General features: G+C 42.9%; 5 protein-coding genes across 7 annotated transcripts; 2 read left to right on the forward strand and 3 right to left on the reverse strand.

Annotated features, from left to right (window-relative positions):
* Positions 1-54: 54 nt before the first annotated feature.
* LOC6538902 lies at positions 55-2,281 on the forward strand (the record flags this gene model as incomplete). The annotated part of the gene is given in 10 exon segments (XM_015193606.3): positions 55-239; positions 288-439; positions 490-610; positions 660-805; positions 910-981; positions 984-1,173; positions 1,220-1,371; positions 1,422-1,572; positions 1,629-1,828; positions 1,879-2,281. Coding segments are annotated over 10 exon segments (1,650 nt in total), but the record flags the coding sequence as incomplete, so codon positions are not given.
* Positions 2,173-4,251, reverse strand: LOC6538903 (prolyl 4-hydroxylase subunit alpha-1). 2 transcript variants are annotated; one of them, XM_015193607.2, is made up of 7 exons: positions 4,017-4,251; positions 3,809-3,957; positions 3,607-3,754; positions 3,343-3,548; positions 2,622-3,280; positions 2,400-2,565; positions 2,173-2,342 (listed from the first exon to the last, which is right to left on the reverse strand). In XM_015193607.2, exons 1-7 carry the CDS (start codon positions 4,220-4,222, stop codon positions 2,236-2,238), a joined length of 1,641 nt encoding a protein of 546 aa, XP_015049093.1. In that variant the 5' UTR covers positions 4,223-4,251; the 3' UTR covers positions 2,173-2,235. The 2 variants fall into 2 exon arrangements, with proteins under 2 accessions (XP_015049093.1, XP_002099407.1); XM_002099371.4 differs by having other exon boundaries at positions 3,607-3,757.
* A 91-nt stretch (positions 4,252-4,342) lies between these two features.
* Positions 4,343-6,442, reverse strand: LOC6538904 (prolyl 4-hydroxylase subunit alpha-2). Its single transcript, XM_002099372.4, has 7 exons — positions 6,223-6,442; positions 6,011-6,162; positions 5,808-5,958; positions 5,554-5,753; positions 4,820-5,490; positions 4,592-4,757; positions 4,343-4,530 (listed from the first exon to the last, which is right to left on the reverse strand). The coding sequence occupies exons 1-7, from the start codon at positions 6,414-6,416 to the stop codon at positions 4,424-4,426; spliced, it is 1,641 nt and encodes a 546-aa protein (XP_002099408.1). The 5' UTR covers positions 6,417-6,442; the 3' UTR covers positions 4,343-4,423.
* Positions 6,443-6,484: 42 nt separating this feature from the next.
* Positions 6,485-9,083, forward strand: LOC6538905 (prolyl 4-hydroxylase subunit alpha-2). Its single transcript, XM_002099373.3, has 9 exons — positions 6,485-7,067; positions 7,125-7,276; positions 7,331-7,487; positions 7,545-7,872; positions 7,931-8,407; positions 8,468-8,530; positions 8,582-8,657; positions 8,712-8,801; positions 8,863-9,083. The coding sequence occupies exons 1-9, from the start codon at positions 6,883-6,885 to the stop codon at positions 8,991-8,993; spliced, it is 1,659 nt and encodes a 552-aa protein (XP_002099409.2). The 5' UTR covers positions 6,485-6,882; the 3' UTR covers positions 8,994-9,083.
* Positions 9,084-9,128: 45 nt separating this feature from the next.
* On the reverse strand, positions 9,129-19,524 carry LOC6538906 (J domain-containing protein). Of its 2 annotated transcripts, XM_015193608.3 has the most exons (5): positions 19,437-19,524; positions 18,667-18,799; positions 15,668-15,769; positions 11,820-11,975; positions 9,129-10,694 (listed from the first exon to the last, which is right to left on the reverse strand). In XM_015193608.3, the coding sequence occupies exons 2-5, from the start codon at positions 18,751-18,753 to the stop codon at positions 10,452-10,454; spliced, it is 588 nt and encodes a 195-aa protein (XP_015049094.1). In that variant the 5' UTR covers positions 18,754-18,799; positions 19,437-19,524; the 3' UTR covers positions 9,129-10,451. The 2 variants fall into 2 exon arrangements, with proteins under 2 accessions (XP_015049094.1, XP_002099410.1); XM_002099374.4 differs by lacking the exon at positions 19,437-19,524 and having other exon boundaries at positions 11,859-11,975.

The following is a 19,524-nucleotide window of genomic DNA, read 5'->3' on the forward strand; positions in this document are numbered from 1 at the left end:
CATAATCTAGTTTGTCACGCTACTGCTGACCTCCATTTTGGTTCCAAATAAATTATTTTATTTTTTTCAGTCATGTGGAGCTCTCTAGGATTTCCGACTCTTCTGGTTGCTTTGATTTTACCCAAATGGCAGGTTCATTGTACAAAGATGAAAGGCTTTATAGATCTCGATACGCGATTCAAGACGCAATTAAAAGGCTACTCGGAGAACCTTCAGGATCACATTATTACCTTAAATAGGTAAATAGTTAGAATGTATGTGGAATTCTTCAACACTTTCTTGGGCAGTTATATAGAAGAACGAAAATCTGAGCTGGAATATGTGGGAAAGGATCCTGAAGTGTATCTGGGCAATCCCCTCAGTAGCTTCTCTTTATTGCACCACTTGCACTTTGATTGGCAAGCGTGGAGAAAGCTAATGGAAAAGCCCTTGGCCACAGGTAAGTAGACTAATGAATACCCTACAATTCAAACACAACATGTGCCCTAGAATATATATCCGAGATTGAGGAAATGTGGGATGAGATTCCAACAAAAGATGAATATACGAACTCCATTAAAGAGGCATTGGATTTCCATAAGAACGACACCCTGGGAAACTTCGAGTTTAGGTAAGATACGAACCTATATCAAATTGTACTACTTTGTTCCGTTTAATAGTCCTTTGGAGTCGCTGCAATTCGCTCTGCATACATACGACAAGAAAAACTATAGAGATGCGGAATACTGGCTAAATCTGACTATTAATGGTTATAAAAAACTAAGTCCCGAGGAAGAGGAACTTTATGAAGTTCTAAGCCCTGTTAGTGAGAGTCAGGTGGAGGATCTCTATACCAAAGTAAAGGGAATAGCAAATGGAGCGTAAATATGTGCAAAAATAAAATCGATCTGATTTGTTTAAATGTATTAGTTATGGTTTATGAGTGGAGAAATGGGGCAGCAATAATCACAAATATATGTATCAGGTATTTCAGCAAATATCAGTTGAAATCGTGGTCATGAAGTCTGAATCTATATTTTCAGTTGGACTAATCATAGTGTATATATCTTATTCAAACGCTGACACTCGGCATTCTTCAAATTTTATAAATCTTTTAAAGATTCAAGAAAGTGTAGTGCAATATTTAGATAACTATATCAACGCCTTGGAAACGAAGTTACACACAATCAACGAGTAAGTTCTGTTGTTAGCTAGTTAAAGTCTAATCAATATTCTTCAGAGCTCTGGTCGACTTGGCCACATATCATATTCAGTTCGAAGGAGACAAGTTGGCTATTGTATCCAGTCCCGTGGGGAGTTACTCATTAATCCATCACATGCAATCGGACTGGACGCACTGGCAGCTTTTCCTACAGGAAGATCCAGGAAGAGGTAGTTAAAGGTGCTCAAGTTAAAAACCCTTAAGCAGAAAAGTATTGCAGATGAATTGGCATCTCTAATATCAATGAAGAAGTACTTGCCTACCAAAAATGATATCTCAGAAGTATGCCAATGCATTTCCAACATATCAAATGCCTATCATGTGCATCCGCAAGATATCGCAAACGGTGTAATGTTAGGCATTCAGACAAAGTATGTTTGAAGTAATTTATAATTTAACTATATAAATTAGTGGTTATTTGCCACAGGTACTTGATGTCTCCACGCGATTGTGTTGTCTTGGCAGATCACTGTATGGATAGGAAAGACTATGACAAGTCCAAGGAGTGGCTTCAGGTGGCTCTGTCCATGTTGGATAGTCCACGTTATCAGGATCCCATACTACCTTCTCTGAACTTGAAAGCCGCTGACTTGTACTTGAAACTGGCAGAAGTCTATGTGAAACAGCGTAAGTTGTTTCAACTGCAAAGAATAATTTAATTTTCAATCACTATTTAGAAAATTGGCGTCTGGCGCTCGAAACAATTGAGTTTGCTCTGAAGTCGAATCCTCACAATGCACAGATGCTTAGGATGCAAAAGCACTTAAACATTCATATGCTGCTCGATCCAACCAAAGGCTCAGAATTTAATATTGAAAGTAAGCAATATAGACTTCGACAAAACAGAAGTCTTTACTGCTTCTATGATACAAAGCTGAAAACTTTCTATTCCCTGCTGGCGCCAGTAAAAGCAGAAGTCATCTTTATTGATCCATTACTTACATTCTACCACGAATAATGACACTCGGTTGTATATATCATCTTTTTTACTTACTTCTTAAGATATTTGGAAGTAAAAACGTAAAGTGTTATAGTCAAATTAAAAGCCGCTCAGCTGATGGCAACTCTTTGGTGCTCGAACTTGAGTCCACACAGGGTCGTTTAAACTCTTGTCCAGCATCTTCTACCCATTTGCTCATGACTGCGAAGGAAGAAAGTTCATGGATATACAACCTAATTTAGCTCCAAGTCTACGAACCCCACTTGGAGCCCACGATGACCGGGCAGCCGGTGTGCAGGGTACTCGTGTGATCGTTGCCCCTCGTGTCCAAGTTATACCAGAAAAGGGCCGATCCTGGCTGCGGGAATACCGTGAGGTTTAGCCGGGGGAAGTGGGTGCCGCCGCCCTGGCGAACTTCATTAAGCTGCAGGAGAAGGAATTGAACTTAAGAAGCCACTGCTCAGAACACAGAATACCAACATAGAACAGGGTGGTGGCCAGGCGATCTCTGGTTCCATTGAACCTGCTTCTGTCCGACAGCAACATGTCCAAGTGCGTCTCAAAGAAGCCCCCCAGCCCGTAGTTGATGACCTGGAAGTACTCCGTGAAGTTCATGTCCAGCCCAGTGGCATCGCCCAAGCGCTCGGTAATCCTCTTGGTCGTGTCGTTAGAGGTACTGCTATACCAAACAGACTTTGAGGTGCGGAATGTGGCGACATGATCCTCGGAACCGCTGGCATCTACGTCGGTTGTGGCAGACGGCAACATGTGTTCCTTGCTCGAACTTCTAATGAGAGTACTCTCCTTTTGGGAGATCATGTCATGGAAGAGCAATACGAAGGGATCAATCGAGAGAATCTCCGTTTTGATGGGTGCCAGTTGCAGAAATGGGGAAGTTACATGGTTATATACACAATACAATCCAGTCAGATTTCGGGAAACTTCACAGCGACCACTGCAACAGGGCGGAAAAAGCAAACTCTCTCCATCCGAATCTTCATCCTCCTGCTCGATCGGTTCGATACTCGACAACGTAAGATATCTTTGCTCCAGCACTCGATACTCCGCAAATATTTCCGCGTCATGAGGCGAGAGTTTCAGGGCAAGCTGATAGGCTTGAAGAGCAGCCTCATGATTTTCTGCAATCAACAGAGATCTCCTGCCCAACCCAAATCACCTGCTGAATGCACTTTCTACTCACTCTGCTTCATTTGAACTTGGCCCAGTGTTCTGCACAGGTCAGCTACTTTTGGACCCCTCAGTAACTCCATCTCCATCGAAGAACTTTTCCCTTTTTTCCCTTTGACTTCAATGCCCGCACTTATCCATTGCTCGGCAGCAGACCAACGCGAGTCATTCATCAGATGATGGCCCATTGCAAGGCAATCAATGGGTTTCAGGGAGGAGCTTTAAGTAAAATCAGTGGGAAACAGATCCTCATGATAGGGATTACTATATGACTTACTTGTATTGCACTCCATCTAGTAAACCGTTGGCTATATCCGACGCAAGCATCTGGTAGGTGGCTTGCATTTTACGAATTCCTTCAGCTGCATCTATAAAGTCAGAGTACTTTGGCAGTAAGGGCATCCTTGAGTGCAGATAAGCCAATTCTTCTGTGAAAAAACTGATAAGTAGTAAGAAATATCTCTAACCAAGTAGCTAACCTTCTCCAACAGGCTTTTCCAAGTACACTAGCCACATCAACCAGTCGGATTGCATGTGACGAACGAGGGAAAAGCTGTCAATTGGATTGGCAAAAAGTTCCCTAGACGTTTTATACTTCTGTCGCCTTTTCATCATCTTGAAGACACCCCTTTAGAGCTTGCAATGCATTAGGAAATCCTTGAATGTATCGACCTAGGTTGTACTCACCATTTAATGGTCTTGGCTTTTCGGGAGAGCGCTTCCGCCAGCTTTTCCACATTTGAGACAAGATCGTCCTCAATGTTCAGCAATTCATCCATGTTCACTACGGATCGCGAATAGCGCTTTTGGACATCCTTCTCTTGCCACTGGCCAAAGCTCAGACTCAGGAACAGAAGAAGCAATCCCAGGAGCACCAATCTCCAGAACAGCATGCTGAAACCCACTGTGCACCAAGCCTGAGAAATATCAGGCTCTCTACCGATATTCATATTCATGTCATAATCTAATTTATGTGGTCATTAGTGACGCCTTAATTTGAAGGCTTGAAGCGCTTAAAAGTCTAGAAACTTTAATGTTTCTTTACCGTACATATATGATTTCTCCAAATACTTATTAATTATTAATAGCAAAGGCTAGATAATAATCTTTTCTATGGAAGGCAAATATTTTGAGTCTTGGCGCGATCTTAGGCAGGGCCTCCTAAACTCTTGCCCCTTATCGTCTATCCACTTGCTGACAACTGTGAAGGGTAAAGGAGCTCATAGAACACAAGGATATCAAAGGATGCAGACTGAACAAACCCCATTTGGAGCCCACAATGACAGGACAGCCGGTGTGCATTGTTCGGAGTCGCAACAAGCCCTTCGTGTCCAGATTGTACCAGAAGAGAGCAGTTCCGAACTTGGGAAACACAGTGATGTTTAGACCTGGGAAATGGGTGGCTCCGCCTTGTGGCACATCATTTAGCTGGAATCAGGTAAATCACACTGATTATAGGAAAATGTAATTGACCATAAGTATTTACTGACATAGAAAAGTGTGGTAGCAAGTCGGTCCATATATCCGTCAAGGAATCGATTCTCGTCCTGAAGCGACGTGTCGAAATGGCTTTCAAAGATGCCTCCGATTCCATAGTTGATGACCTGAAAGGGCTCTGAGTGACTTATATCCAAGCCAGTTGCATCACCCAAACGTTGAGTGAGCTTTAAGGTCGCCTCATTGGCATCGTTATCCAACCAAACTGACTTTGAAGTGCGGAAGCTGCCGACTTCAAACTCGAATATGCTCTTTTCTTCCGAATCAGACAACTCTGCTGTTTCGGAAGGAGAGATCATATTCTTACTGAAAGTTCTTAGTAGAGCACCCTCCTCTACGGAGACCATGTCGTGTAGAAGGACTATGAAGGGGTCAATCGAGAGAATCTCCGTTTTGATGGGGGCCAAGCGGAGAAAAGGAGCAGTTACACCATTGTACACACAATATAGTCTTTTCAGTTTCCGGGGCCCTTCACAACAGCCACTGCAACAGGGCGGCAGCTCCATTTCATCGATGTCATCAACGGGTTCCTCTCTGATCGGTTCGCTTGATGATAGCGTAAGAAGTCTCCTCTTCAAGTTTTGATACTCTTGGAATATTTCCGGATCATGGGGCGAACTCTGGAGTGCAGCTCTAAAAGCTTGCAAGGCTCCTCCTGCATTTCCTACAATCAACGGAAATGTATCCCTAATCATGGCATAGTTCATCTTCTTTTCTTCAAACTTACTCCTTTCGATCCGCACTTTACCTAGTGTTCTATACAGTTCTGATTTTGATGGTCCCCTGAGTAACATCATCTCTGTTCGAGGACCTTTCCGATCCTGGGCTTCAATTCCCGCCAGAATCCATTGTTCGGCAATCGTCCACCGCGATTGATTCATCAAGTGATGAGCCATTGCAAGGCAATCAATGGGTGCCAGTGTTGAACTTGAATTGACATGGTACAAATAACAACTCTAAGGAAATGGTACTTGTACATACTCATACTGAACTCCGTATAGAAAACCATTGGCAATATCATTGGATATCATTCTGTAGGTAGCTTGCATTCGTCTAATTGATTCAGCAGCATCCAACAAGTCAAGTTCCTTTGGCATCTTTAATTTTTCTGACTCATTATAATTCAATCGATCTACGGAATGGACAGCATTATAACTTTAACATATTAGGACTTAATTACGAACCAAGTATCACGGGTGTTTCCAAGTATTTTTTCCACATCAACCAATCCGCCTGCATGTGACGAATTATGGAGTAACTCCTTAATAAGTCCCAAGACTCGAAGGATTTCTGCATTTTGTTCTTTTCAAGCTGCTCCTTCATCTGTTGAATCCCCCTTTAGGTTAACCTTAGCTCATAGAAATCTTTTTATGAAAAGCTATGCAATTCGACTCACATTCTGATGGTTTTTGCTTTCTGTGACAGCTTTTCCGTGAACCCCTCCAAGTTGGAGAGCAGATCGTCTTCCATATGCAGCAGGTCATCCATATTCACTACAGATCTTGCAAAGCGCGGTTGTTTATCCTCAACTTGACCCATGCTGAGACTTACGCAGGAAATAACCCCAAATAGAAGTTTGAAAATCGGCATTCTGCATCTTACTACAATCTTAACTTTAGCAATATAGTAAAACTTCAGAGCCTTATTATAATTACAATTATTCGATTATTAGGTACACCTTAATGGTTAATTTGCCATGCATCATACATAATTTGTGAAATAGTTAGAGAAAATTGCCACAACTTTTAGTATAAGGCTTCTGTTTACATATAGCTCGGTTATCTGCATAGGTGTAGAATCGTCTTAGCTGACCATCAAGCCATTAACATCTGCGTGTTATGCCATTTCCACATAAGACCCACATTAGTTATTATCTAAGCAAAACCAGTTGCCGGCTCAACGAACCCGCCACTTTCTTTGGGTGCGTGTGAGAACTGGTTTCTAATCGCCTAAAGCCTCTGATTCTTGACCATTCGTGGCCATTGTAATATTCCGAGGGGTCAAATGCCGCAATCAGTTGGAATCGAAGAGCTCTTTAGAGCGGATCTCACACAGAATGATGTTCCCGGTGTTGTCAGTACTGCTCTTGTTATTTTATCAAGTAATCTACTCCGTTTCTGGAGCCGAGTTCTTTTCCTCCATACATGAGATGACCAAAGTGTTTGGCTATGAACAGAAAATGCTGCTGCATATGCAGAAATTCCTATCCGATAACCAGGGAAAACTGGATTTCCTCAAAGCGTAAGAAAAATTGCATTTAAAAGTATAAGGCTCTAAATATTTAAATTTATTTAACAGCCGACTGCGGGAGTTCGAGAACGAAAGGAACGAGGCTCGTGAATGGGGACCCGCCTATTTTGAGAGTCCCATTAATAAATATTTGCTGAACAAGAGACTCACAGTAGACTGGCAGCGAGTGGAGAATCTCATTGCAGCTTCAACGGGCGAGAGTAAGACTAAAACACTTTGATTTAGAAGTAGTATTAATGATTACCCGTCTTTAGAACCGCTGACCCGGCTTAGAAAGTTCCGACATCGTGAGACAATGCCCGACAAAAAGGAACTCGAAGGAGCGATAGATGGGCTTCTCAGGTTGCAGTATGTTTATAGATTGAAGGCCAAGGAAATGGCCAGCGGCATCTTGGATGGCGTGGATTATGGGTAATCGGAAAAGCTACCTAATGTATTCAACATATTACAGATTTGTGTATTCCTTAGCACCCAATTGAACGCGGAGCACTGTGTGGACATAGCCAGACTGGCGCTACGAGATCAGCATCCACGTTTGGCGCACTCCTGGCTAATGGAAGCCAATGATCGTTTGGCGGGTGGGGAAAGGAAGGAGGCACTCAAGCCACAGATTCTGGTCCTTCTTGTGCAGGCCAAGAAGGAATTGGAGGACTTCCGTGGCCTGAATGATACCTACCAGGAGCTCATCAGGATACAACCCGCCAGTGAGGAGCACGCCAAGAACTACGAAACTTACATAGATTCTCTAGATGAAAAGGCATTACTAAACGAATCCAAACCCATCCTAGAACATGCTGTAAGTGGTTCTGACCCAAGGTATTTAGGTTGGTAATTATTATATATTTCCGTTCCAGCCCATTCCGGAGGAGGGTGAACCCGTGGATGAGTTCCAGGCCTACAGCCTCACCTGCAGTGGCCACTGGCGACTCACACCCAAGGAGCAACGGCATCTGCGCTGTGGCTACGTGACCGAGACACACCCCTTCCTGTGGATAGCTCCTCTCAAGGCAGAGGAGCTCTTCCAGGATCCCCTGCTCGTTCTTTACCACGATGTCATATACCAGAGCGAGATCGATGTTATACGGAAGCTTACCGAGAACCGGCTGAAACGAGCCACAGTAACGGGCCACAATGAGTCGGTGGTGTCCAATGTGAGGACCAGCCAGTTCACCTTCATCCCAGTCTCGGCTCACAAGGTGCTGTCCACCATTGATCAGAGAGTGGCGGACATGACCAACTTGAACATGAAGTACGCGGAGGATCACCAGTTCGCCAACTACGGAATCGGAGGACACTACGGACAGCACATGGACTGGTTCTACCAGACGACAGTGAGTTGGCTTATTTCCTAGAAATATGTTTATGTGGCTTATCTATTTTTCAACTAACAGATTGATGCCGGATTGATCTCCTCGCCCGAAATGGGCAACCGCATTGCCACAGTTCTATTTTATGTAAGTAATCGGATTTCAATAAAAGTTTGATTAACATAGCAACATTTACAGCTTTCGGATGTTTCGCAAGGTGGAGGCACTGCATTTCCGCAGCTGAGAACTTTATTGAAACCCAAGAAATATGCAGGTAAACTGCTGAAATATTTAGTTTTTAAACATTTACAAAAGCCTAACATTTTAGCTGCCTTTTGGCATAATCTTCATGCCTCTGGAGTCGGCGACGTGAGAACGCAACATGGTGCATGTCCCATAATCGCTGGTTCCAAGTGGGGTATGTTTCCAGATACATCACATGTGCAAGCTGTATTTTCTATAACCAGTAAACATTATAGTTCAGAATCGCTGGATCCGTGAGGTTGATCAATCCGATCGTCGACCCTGTGAGCTTTGGGATGATTCCTTGGCCAGTTACGCGCAAATTTTGGAGCTGCACAAACAAAATGAAGCGGAGGCAGCTTCTTGATAACATAGCCATTAATCTTAGGCAATCCCTTCAAGCTTTAAGAGAACAGAGTTCTAGAATAAGAATATTAATATACTTACATGCCAAAAATCAAATACTTTCATTTCCACAATCCCCCCTAGTAAATACACGTGATTGAATACCTGAGGTTCCGCCAGGAGTGGGAACCCCTTTCAAAAAGTTGATTTATTTGTGATCTGTTCCAGTTGGAACCAACACTAATTAATGTGTAATTGCTAGTACTAGCTGGAGCCCCGCCCACCGCCCCTTCTAAGGGGTCAGAGCTAGGCGGGGTCACGCCTTTGGCTTGCAGCTGTTCCTTTGTTCTTTGTTCTTTGACCTTTGTTGTTTGTTCGGTTCCTTTCTGTCCCGATCTGATCTGGGTCTGGTCTGCTCTATCCGCAATATGTGTGTATTTGAATAAATTCAATAGAGTATGTCTTAAAACGATCTGCATATGTAGTTGTATAAGTAATGCATTTAAATCCAGCAACAACATTTATGTAGTAATTATTTCTCTGCGCTGCGCGTAATAGTACAATAATAATGACAATATTCTCTGCTATATGTATAAGTTGAAAAGTTCACCGCTCTATCCATCAAAACATTTATATAAATTTCTCTGCACATTTTTGTTTTTTCTTTGACTTTTTTTTTCTTTTGATTTTTCTTTAATATTTTGTCATATTTTTTTTTTGTAGATTTTCTGCGAAAATGATTTTTCAGGTAGGGAAAACAGTTCATGGGAGCTTTTCGCAATGTTGCAGTTAAAAAGGACACCGAGTGAGATTTACGTTTTTTGACTATGCAAATGTGTCGTGTGTATAAAGGTTTAAATTCGCTTTACCATGTCTCTCAATATGTTCTCATTTTCTGGCTCGTGGTGGGTAAATCGCTAGACTGTCACTAGGTTAGTAATAGTTTAGTTTCAGTTACAGTTACAGCTTTAGCTTTAGCTTTAGTTTAGTTTTGTTTGCTGCCAAGGGATTGTCGTGGGGGTACATTCATGGTACTTGAAACATCGATATACAAATACACTGATTACATAAATATATATATAGTATATAGTATATGCTGTGTATATTTTATATGCATGACTGCGTTAAAATTTGACTAATTACTTCAACTTAAAATTCTTGCCGCTCCGCCTGGGATTTTTCATCGGGGGAGTTTATTGAAATTACAGTTTCTTTCACTTAAATATACGTTAGTTAATTACCATTTTTTCTAGATATATTTTTTTGTACACCTATAAACATCTATATAAGAGTATCTGTGCTCTGTAGTTCGCAACGCTTAAGTTACACATCGATAATAAACTTTGTTTCCCTTTTCAGAATATTTTTGATATAATTGCATAACTTTCCTCCTGCCCGCTCTTCGGTTTCGCTTTGACTTGAAATATATATTTTTTTAAATTGAAACTCGTTTCTGTGGCCGTCGCTCATCTGACTCATCTTAGATCTCGTAGTTGCGGAACTTGTTGGCCACATCGGTGTTCTCGCCGCCCCACTCCCCCTTGCGACTGCCGTAGTACAAGGCCGCCCCGCCCTCCGAGGCCCGCCGGTGGGCGGGATTGGGGGAGGCTGCGGTCAGGCCACCGCTGCTGCATCCTGCCCCGGAGCCAGGTGCCTGGGCAGCTGCTCCTCCGCTCTCCGGCAGCATGCGATCCTTGGTCTTGGGGGTCACCCAGTGCATCGACTTTTGTTTGGTTGGTTTGGTTGGTTGGGGGTACAAAGGCATTTAATTAGATAAAATTCCCGCGGTTTCGGTCCAGGACCAAGGCACTTTGGTTCGGTGCACTGGTCCTGGTTTACTTCGCATGCAAGCACACACAGACACGGAGTTGGATGAAGAGGCACATTCAAGATAGGTTTGCATTCGGTGGATTTCAGCGGGCACTCAGGAGCGGGCTTATAGAGAGACACAGAGAGAAATGGGGGCAGAGGGGTTCTATTTGGTTCTATTGTACACATCTACATAGCACGGGGAACACTGAGAATTGAGGGATAAAGTTACAGAGTTGGTAAGCTACTGGCCATTTAGAAAAAAAATAAAAATAATAATAATTTGAAATTTGATTTAAGCCTCGCTGCTTGAAGTAATTGGTAAAATATATATTCAAAATGAATTGAAAAAGTGAGTTTGAGTTCCTGAAGCATCTTGCTTCCCAAGAATTGAGTTCCCAGGCATGGAACTTCTGAGGGAGATTAGAAGACACAATGACAAATTTTAATTACAAGACAAATGCCAAAACAAAAGAACACCCTCGTCATAATGAACTACCTTGAATGAAATTTGTATTGTTTATTTTCCCCCTGGAATTTTATAGAATTCAAGGGACTGTTGCCGTTTGTCCTGAAGTTTTTGCTAGGTGTCCGAGCTGAAAATTAGAATTGCAAATGCGGATTTGGGGCCCAAAAAACCCCCTCCACGCCTTTTGTAAGCCGGACAATGTCAGCCGCTGATGGATGACGACAATTTCCGCTTCGCTCGGCAGCGGAAATTACCATAGAGCCGTGTGGGCGGGAAAGTGGGTGGCATTCGGGTGGGTAATGAATAATCGCGTTAATTGTGCTACAGCAAAAATGAACTCCGGCTTGGCTTACAAATTTCATTACGAGCTCGGCAAACAAACCAATGAAAAGAAATTCCAAAACAAGGCCAAGCGTTGACGCAGTGCAGCGGGACACAAGGACGACTCTAAGGGATCGGAGGCTTCCGTCGTGCCGAAGTGAGTGGGAGTGAGAGGGCTAGACAGAGTGAGGGAGAAAGGGGCGACTTCTACTTCTCTGGTTCGCTGAGTTCCTGGCCCATAACGCATACCTCTTTATCCACTTTCTCGGCAATCGTGTATCTTCTCACCTGACCGACATGCTCCTTCATGCCCAGCCACTGTTTGTAGCTCATCGAGATGCCGCTATTGCGCCACTTGTCGTAAATGGCCCTCTTTTCCGGATCGCACAAGGTTTCCTTGGCCTCCTGCGAAAATAAAAAAAAATCATTTGAGCGGATTTATATGGCAGAGCAATCATGTACTGAAATATAATACCCTCGACCGTTCTCTTTGATTCTCCGTACAAGTAGAAATAAATTAGGGAATGTTTATGCAACTCAATAATGTTCATTGTGCAAAACAAACAAGAAGCCTTCAAAGTTGCACATTCAAATGCAGTTGCTTTATTTTACTAACCATGTACATGGGTAACACAATCAGGCCACAAAGGAATTCATCAGGAACATTCTAATATTTTGTAAACCAATTCCAAAGACCTTGCTCTCGGTATTTCATTGGAATTTGTTGCTCACGAAATTAGAAATTTCCTTACATGAATAATCTGCGGCACAGATTCACTGAAATTTCTCATTTTGCAGCACAAAATGTGTAAGGAAAAACAAGCCATAATGTATTTACCTCGAAACTAAACATGAAAGGGGCACACCACCAACACACACACACACAACATCCACGCCCCCTGCAAAGCCAAACGCCCCCAGAAAGTCAGGATTCGGATTTGCTCAAGTGCAAAATCAACAGCTGCACAGGTTTCGGGTGCCAACCCATCATTTTCCGCCTTGCTTCGGTCTCCTGCATGTTAATCAATTTCATATGCTCCACTATAGCACACTTATTGGCGCTACCACACACACACACACACCTATACACACACTTACAAGCACACTCAGGCAAACGGGGAATACCCGCACTCACACACTCTCATCTGCGGAGAGGCTTTCACATATTTGCACGCTCAAGTGATTTTGATAGCCTCGCCTGGGCCTCGATATGTATCTTGACTACTTTTACGAGCAGGCCCAACATACACCTATGGCCACAACGGTAGACACCGACACGCTTCAAGGGTGTTGCAGACACACAGAAGGATACACGGAGAAAGTTCAGTGGGGATTTGATAATGTGTAATTATATTTATATATTGGGTGTGCTAACAAAATACCAAAAGATTTGAAATCACTTCCAAATATATCTAAAAGTATGACCATTGAAGTATCCCCAGGATTTCTGCATTCTTCAGCACACGACTTTAGATGAAATCACGTACATTTTTATCTCAGTGCAGATACCCAGATAGACAGACATCCACTTACACACATGCTCAATTGAGGCTCTGAGATTTCATCGCTGGCCTGCTGTTTTATTGTTCCGCCGGCTTTTGGGGCCCTGTTTACATGATAATCAATTATTTCACTACCCACTGATTATGTGGGTCAGCAAACAAGGTGCAAATCACCCTTTCCCACGGATCCAAAGGAGCTCCAAAGGAGCTGGATAACCTGGAGGCAAACGATATGTTTGTCTACAATTAGGGCAATCGTTTAGCAGTTTTTCATGGTAATCATTCGGCGTCCTTCGAAAACAGCAATTAACAGTTCGGAAGCGGCTCATCTGCACATGACAAGAATCAGAACGCCAAACTTGTGGCTTCATCCTTTCGGGATTGTTTATCCTTTCTTTACTATGGGATCTCACAGTATTTCTCGACATCCCGAGGCATTTTTTAGGGACAGCTTGACAGCTGGAAATTGTGTTGTAAGTTGTTAGGCGAATGCCATGCTGATGAAGTCCTGGCTCATTTGCATGCTGCTCAGTGAAAATCTGTGGCATCTGCAAATGTTCGCCTAGGAATCCTGAACTCTGAAAATCTCAACATTTCATTTTAAACGCTTCATGGGCCACACACACACACGGTTTTTGTTTTATGGCCAGCCATAAAGGTAAGTCCTCCTGCATATCCTGGCATATTTACGAGCGCCGCACACACGCACGTTCCATATTACGAGCCGTAAATTGTACGGAGCATTCCTTTTCCGCCGGACAGCGACACAGGAGCTTCCGAACAGCTATAAGTATTATTACGACTCGGCAGGGAAATTGCCCAGTGCAGGACGAACCAAGGACCAAGGACCAAGAACGAAGGACCCTCATGAATATTGAAGGGCGAGGGGCTCACGTTTCGCCTTAATTTGGTCCTTTGTTATTTCTGTGTGTTAAAACTTCGTGTTCGCCGTGGACTGGGAAAAAATAATACATCAGCAACCTGTAGGGAGCTGCAGTAAACTCAATTAGGACCTTAACCCACTACTGAATGCTCCTGAAATGCAATTCTACAAATAACTAATTAAAATTCTAAGTTCTCGGTGCAAAATCCGTTGCATAAAAGATTTTAATTCCAGAAAGCTGATTTAACTTGCATTGCAGCTAGTTCTGTGTACTTTTACTTTAGGAAATATTATATTTTCGGCCTTCAAGGAAGTGCAACCTCTTCACTTACTCCCAATTATTGTAAATTCAGCTGCAAAATCTGATGAAATCTAATTTTACCTTCGTGTTTTCCACTCCATAAAGGGCTCATCATCCCCCATCAGAAAGCCTTGTTTTTACCTCAGGCATCCCACTCTTTTCCCCTTGACATCAATTTAATTTCGTTTTTAGCCACACGTTAATGAGTTGTCAGGTTCCGACACGCCCATTTTCCTACCCCTACCGCCCCTATTGGTCCTTTGATGAGGAAAATCAATAAACGTTTTCAAAAAATATATTTCGTATGGGTAATTTATTTTATCTCATCGTTGCCGCCTTGTTTTTCTTTTGTAGCCTGGAAAATTCAATTTGAGGCCAGGCTGGCTGTGTGTGTGTGTGTTTGTGTTTGTGCCACTGAATAGTGTGCGTGTGCGTAAGTGGGTTAAGTGCATGTGTGTGCGAGTGCAAAGGGCAGCCATTGTTTAACGCAGCTTAAAACTTTCGCCAACCGACAGACATGATTTTGAATAGATGCATTCGGTTGCGTGGGCCGCCAGCTAATTAAGGAAACTATCAGGGGAAAACTATCAGCGGGGTTTCAAGGAAAATGCCTGCCACAGACTCCAACAATTTATCAAGATCAGAAACAGAAAGTTCGCAACTGAACTCGAGCCTTTTGTGCGGCTCTAAAAGTCCGCCAACTTCCGAGAAGTTCAACTTTCACTGCGCTCTGCATTTTCATTTATATTCGACTTCTTGGAATTTCATGAATTTGGATTTTCTTGAATCTAAAGTATCAATGTACAAAGAACGTTGCTTTTATTTTTCTAGTCCAGCATACTTAATGCTGTTGATTCTTTTAAAAAATAAATGTTGTTTTATAGTACTTTAAAATGCGTTGAAAATTTTTCAGAAAACTCAAACAACGTCCTAATGTTTAAGAAGACTTTGAATTTCGGAGGTACCTTAAAGTAACTTCTTTTTCAAATACGCTTCAATTTTAAATGTAAATCCCTCATAATTCTTATACTCCCAGAGCAACTCGATTTGCGTGTTTCCGATAATTGTTCCCTGAGCTTTTTCTGATATCAGGGATATATTTTGGATAAATTCCGCCCGGGGTATCCAAATACCTTCGAAGTACTTCGCCTGCTGCCAGGATGCTTAAGCAGAATAAGTATCAGGTTTAAACATCTTTTAATTTTAAGCTCGCTCCGGCAACTTTCATCTCAAACATATTGCCCCACAGGCTGTCAAATTCACAATCCACCCAGTTGCCGCACCCCAAAAAGCAGCCACACGCCTGGAAACTTCATTAAATATGTAAAATTCCGAAACGCTTGCCATTTTCTTTATTTCGGGCGCTTTCCCTTGGATCTTTTCCCGTGTTTTCGTTCGCCTTTTAGCCTACCTTTAGCTGCTGGAACTTGGCCTCCGCCTCCTTGTCGCCGGAGTTCTTGTCGGGATGGTACTGGAGGGCCAGGACCTTGTACTCGGCCTGGATCTGCTCGGGCTGCAAAGGAAAACGTGGAAAAATTAAAAAAAAAGTCAACATTAGTCGGGCGAGCTAAGTGAATTGCGTCGATGAATTCACCTCCATGCAAATTAACTAAGTATTTTGTGGCATAAATTTTTAAAATGCCCTCTCCGGCACACAAATTGTGTGTATTACACATTACATAATGGCAGGGCAAACAAGGACACAAGTGATATGTGAACGTCTTCTGCGGCTTTCAGATTTCCAAGGAGACCGCAGCTCAGGTAAGCTGTCACTGGCAGACAAATCCCCCGCAAAAAGGGGGGATCAAACCCCCTCCTCCCTTTTCCAAACCCCCAGCCATCCAACCAACGAAATACGAAATAACAATAAGCAAACATTAAAACTTGACGAGCAAAAACGTTCGTGCGCAGTTAAGCACCACTTAAAGTAATAGAAAAGCTGTCGCTTTTTGCCATTATTTTTGCGGCGGGTTGGGAAAACTACGTACTTGCAGTTGGAAAAGCGGAAGGATTGCGGGCAGAGGCGAAAAACTTTGAGGGTTCGAAATGCTGCTGCCAAATTAATTCACTTGTCAGTGTCCTTGACTCTGGCAAAAGGCTTTTGACACTTGGCAAACAATTGCTATTAATTAAGCCCAAGTGTCTTTCGGCCAAAAGCAACAAGTTGACAGCTACCAACGATGATCTGATACTGACTTTCCTCAGAACCACAAGTAAAAATGATGACAACGATGATGCCAACAGTGCGCCAAACTAGGGCTTCTTGGCACTAAAACAGCTTACAAACTTATTCATCCCATCGCTGTAACAGTTTCCTTAAACTGTAATTCAAGTGCTGCCACATCATTTATGGTAGCAGTAGAGATGTAACCGAAAATACACACACTTTTTGCGCAGTGTTCGGCGTACAAAGCTGCTTGTTTATTGTCTTGTAAATGGAAATGGCTTTTCGCGCACCATCGGTCGGCACACAAAGGACGAAGGCAGCCGCACAGAAAAGAGATGAGAATGACCAGCATGGGTCCACCTTTTTATTCCATTCGGGTTGGAGTCCATTGTTCGCGGGGGAAACGTCAAAAAGCAGCTGCCATAGAGCAAACATATTTAGGTCACCATGGTATTCGAAAACTATATACGAGTATGTGTCCCTCTGATGTTGACAGAATTGATGGTTTTGCATTCCCCACAGATGTTTTCTCCTCCAGCAGCTGAAGGTGGATTACTTGCAGGCATTGCGCTCAGCTCCATTTGCTGTGTCAACGGTGCGTATAATTAATTTCAGCGCAATTAATATTGCTCATACGCCATGGTGTACGTGGCCGCAGCAGTCGCAGCCTTCGGCTTTCTATAATTAGACGAATGCAATCAGTTCTAAAGGCTTTCGTTGAATTTCGAGCTTCAATGGACTGGTTGACTGGGAATCCCAGGGGAAAGTTCACACACTGCGCACTTCACCTTGCATCACACAATCGAATGGCCCCAATTAATGCCTTGCAAGCCAATAAATTGTCGCCGCAATCAACAGCACCAATTTCAATTTCCACTTGATTAATTCCCCCATCAGATTGCACCCGGCCAATTAAAATGGCCAGAATCGCTTGCAGATCTCCTCTGCAAATTAGCCCTGAAAACATTTCAAGTTTGTGCAGCTCTGGTTGGTTAGAGGAGAGATTAGAGGATTGTTTGGCTTGCCTATGCAAATTCCGACAGTCTAATCTGCATGAGAATGGCATGGCTGCATTCTTAAGTGGGAAATGGGCGTCAAGTCTAGATAATTGTCGGCCAGTATAGATCCTAGGCGATAGAGATGGTTTGGCAAACAATGACTGAGGGTCAGGGGTCGGTGGCAAAATCTAGGGCTACGTGATAAGGGCCGTGCCATAATGCTTAGTGCCTTAGTGCTCCTCCTTCGGTTTTCTCTACAAATATTTGATTTTATTTACATGCTCAGCCAAATCGATTCCAGGACTCGGCTCCTGGAGCTCCCGGAGCTCCTGCATAATTCAATAGATTCCATTCCCACTCAGCCTGATGCAATCGACAGCTAGCAAAAAGTATTTTCTGGGCCAATAAATTTGATTAGAGCTGCCGTTCTTACACCTTTTGCTTTGGCAGCCAGCTGAGCCAGAAAATGTGACAGCTCAGGATGAATGTCAGGGCTGTGGAGTCGAGTCTGTCGATGGGTAAATGCCATTAAGCCGCCCGAGATTGCCTGCCAAAACCGAGCTCGTTAATTCTCTTCAGACAGCAGTTGGCATAGCCAACAATCGCTTGGCTTAGATGGGCTCCTAACTTTGGTGGCCATGGTGAGTCCCTGGATTGTGAGTCTATGAACCTGTGACTCAAACTGCACTCGATGCTCGAACTGCAACTGCAACTGCAACTGCTGCGGCGGCGGATCAACGCCAATTCTGCCAATCTACGATGGCTGACTGAGTAATTGAAACTAATTCTCAAAGCAAACCTCTCGCCTTCGTGGCACACTGCGAGAAAATAAATAACAGAGCTCACACTGGCATATGGTAAGATTTTATGGTATTTTGTATTCTGTTTCTTTCAGTGCTGAGACGCCACACGAATTGTATCTGATTTCATAGATGATTTCATGCGAAGGTTTACATTGCCTGCACGAGCATTTAATAAGGAATTTGACTTTAAGGCTTACAAAAGTAATTAAATTAAGCTACCGCATCTCAAAACTGCTCCGAATTCGATTAGGCGCACTTTTGAAGGCCACAATTCGATTAGTCCCTAATTAAATTCGAAGGAAAAGTTTGATGAGCCGAGTGAGTTGGGCAGCCATGAAAAGCAAAAGGAATAATTTACAGAGGAGAAAGTGCACTGAAGTTGGATGGTCAAATATTATATATAGCTACAAAATAGTGGCAGAATAGGATAGTGGCAACTTACCGATGAGTTCTCATCGCAATGGAGCAGACCGTAGAAGTCCTCGTTGGGACTGCGCTTGTAATTGATTATAGCATCAACGGCGCTCATTGCGTCAGTTTTTCCTGGGATCCGTCGGGAATTTATATGTATTTTTCTGTATCGAAAGGAAGGGGACCAAGTTTAGGGGCTTCAATTAATAAACTGATATTTTAAAGAAGACAAATAGTCTGTTACTTAAAATATTGTTTTTAGATTAACTATTTAACAAATAGTTGGGGGAAAGTGAATTCTTTTTTAAGCTTTTAGTCAGAACAACAGATTTGTTTAAATATTTATTCTATTAATATTTCCGCGGAAGATCAACAATAAATTGGTAACCGAGTTGAATTCGAGCTGAATCAAAATTAAGGCCAACGTTTGGCGATTGCGTGACCTTCGGTTTGGAACAATTAGCAGCTAAAAATAAGTTAATCACAAATGCACAAAAACGAAATCGCCCAGTAATCAGCTAAAAGATCTGGTTTTGTTTTGGTTTGGTTTTTGGTTTTTCGTTTGTTTTGCTGCGGTTGGTGGAAGCACTTTCACTTGTTGTTTTTCTAGAGCTTCAACTGGTTGTAAACGGTGGGAAAAACGTTGTTTATTTATTGCAGCCCGCTCAATTCAAATGCACTAAACATTAACTTGACTGGCACTAGAACGCTCTCAGTTCTCTGTTTCTTTTTTTGTTGAGTTACTCGAACTCCCACTCTCTGGGCATCAGCATATATAGTATATGTTTCTTGGATATATACTTTGGCTAAGCGGTGCTCACGATGTTTCTGGCAGCGCGTCGAAAGTCGAACTGATGGTATCGCCACATCACGAAACCCGCTTCGCTCG

Source organism: Drosophila yakuba, chromosome 3R (assembly GCF_016746365.2).
Source record: "Drosophila yakuba strain Tai18E2 chromosome 3R, Prin_Dyak_Tai18E2_2.1, whole genome shotgun sequence".
In the NCBI taxonomy this organism is placed as follows: Eukaryota; Metazoa; Arthropoda; class Insecta; order Diptera; family Drosophilidae; genus Drosophila; species Drosophila yakuba.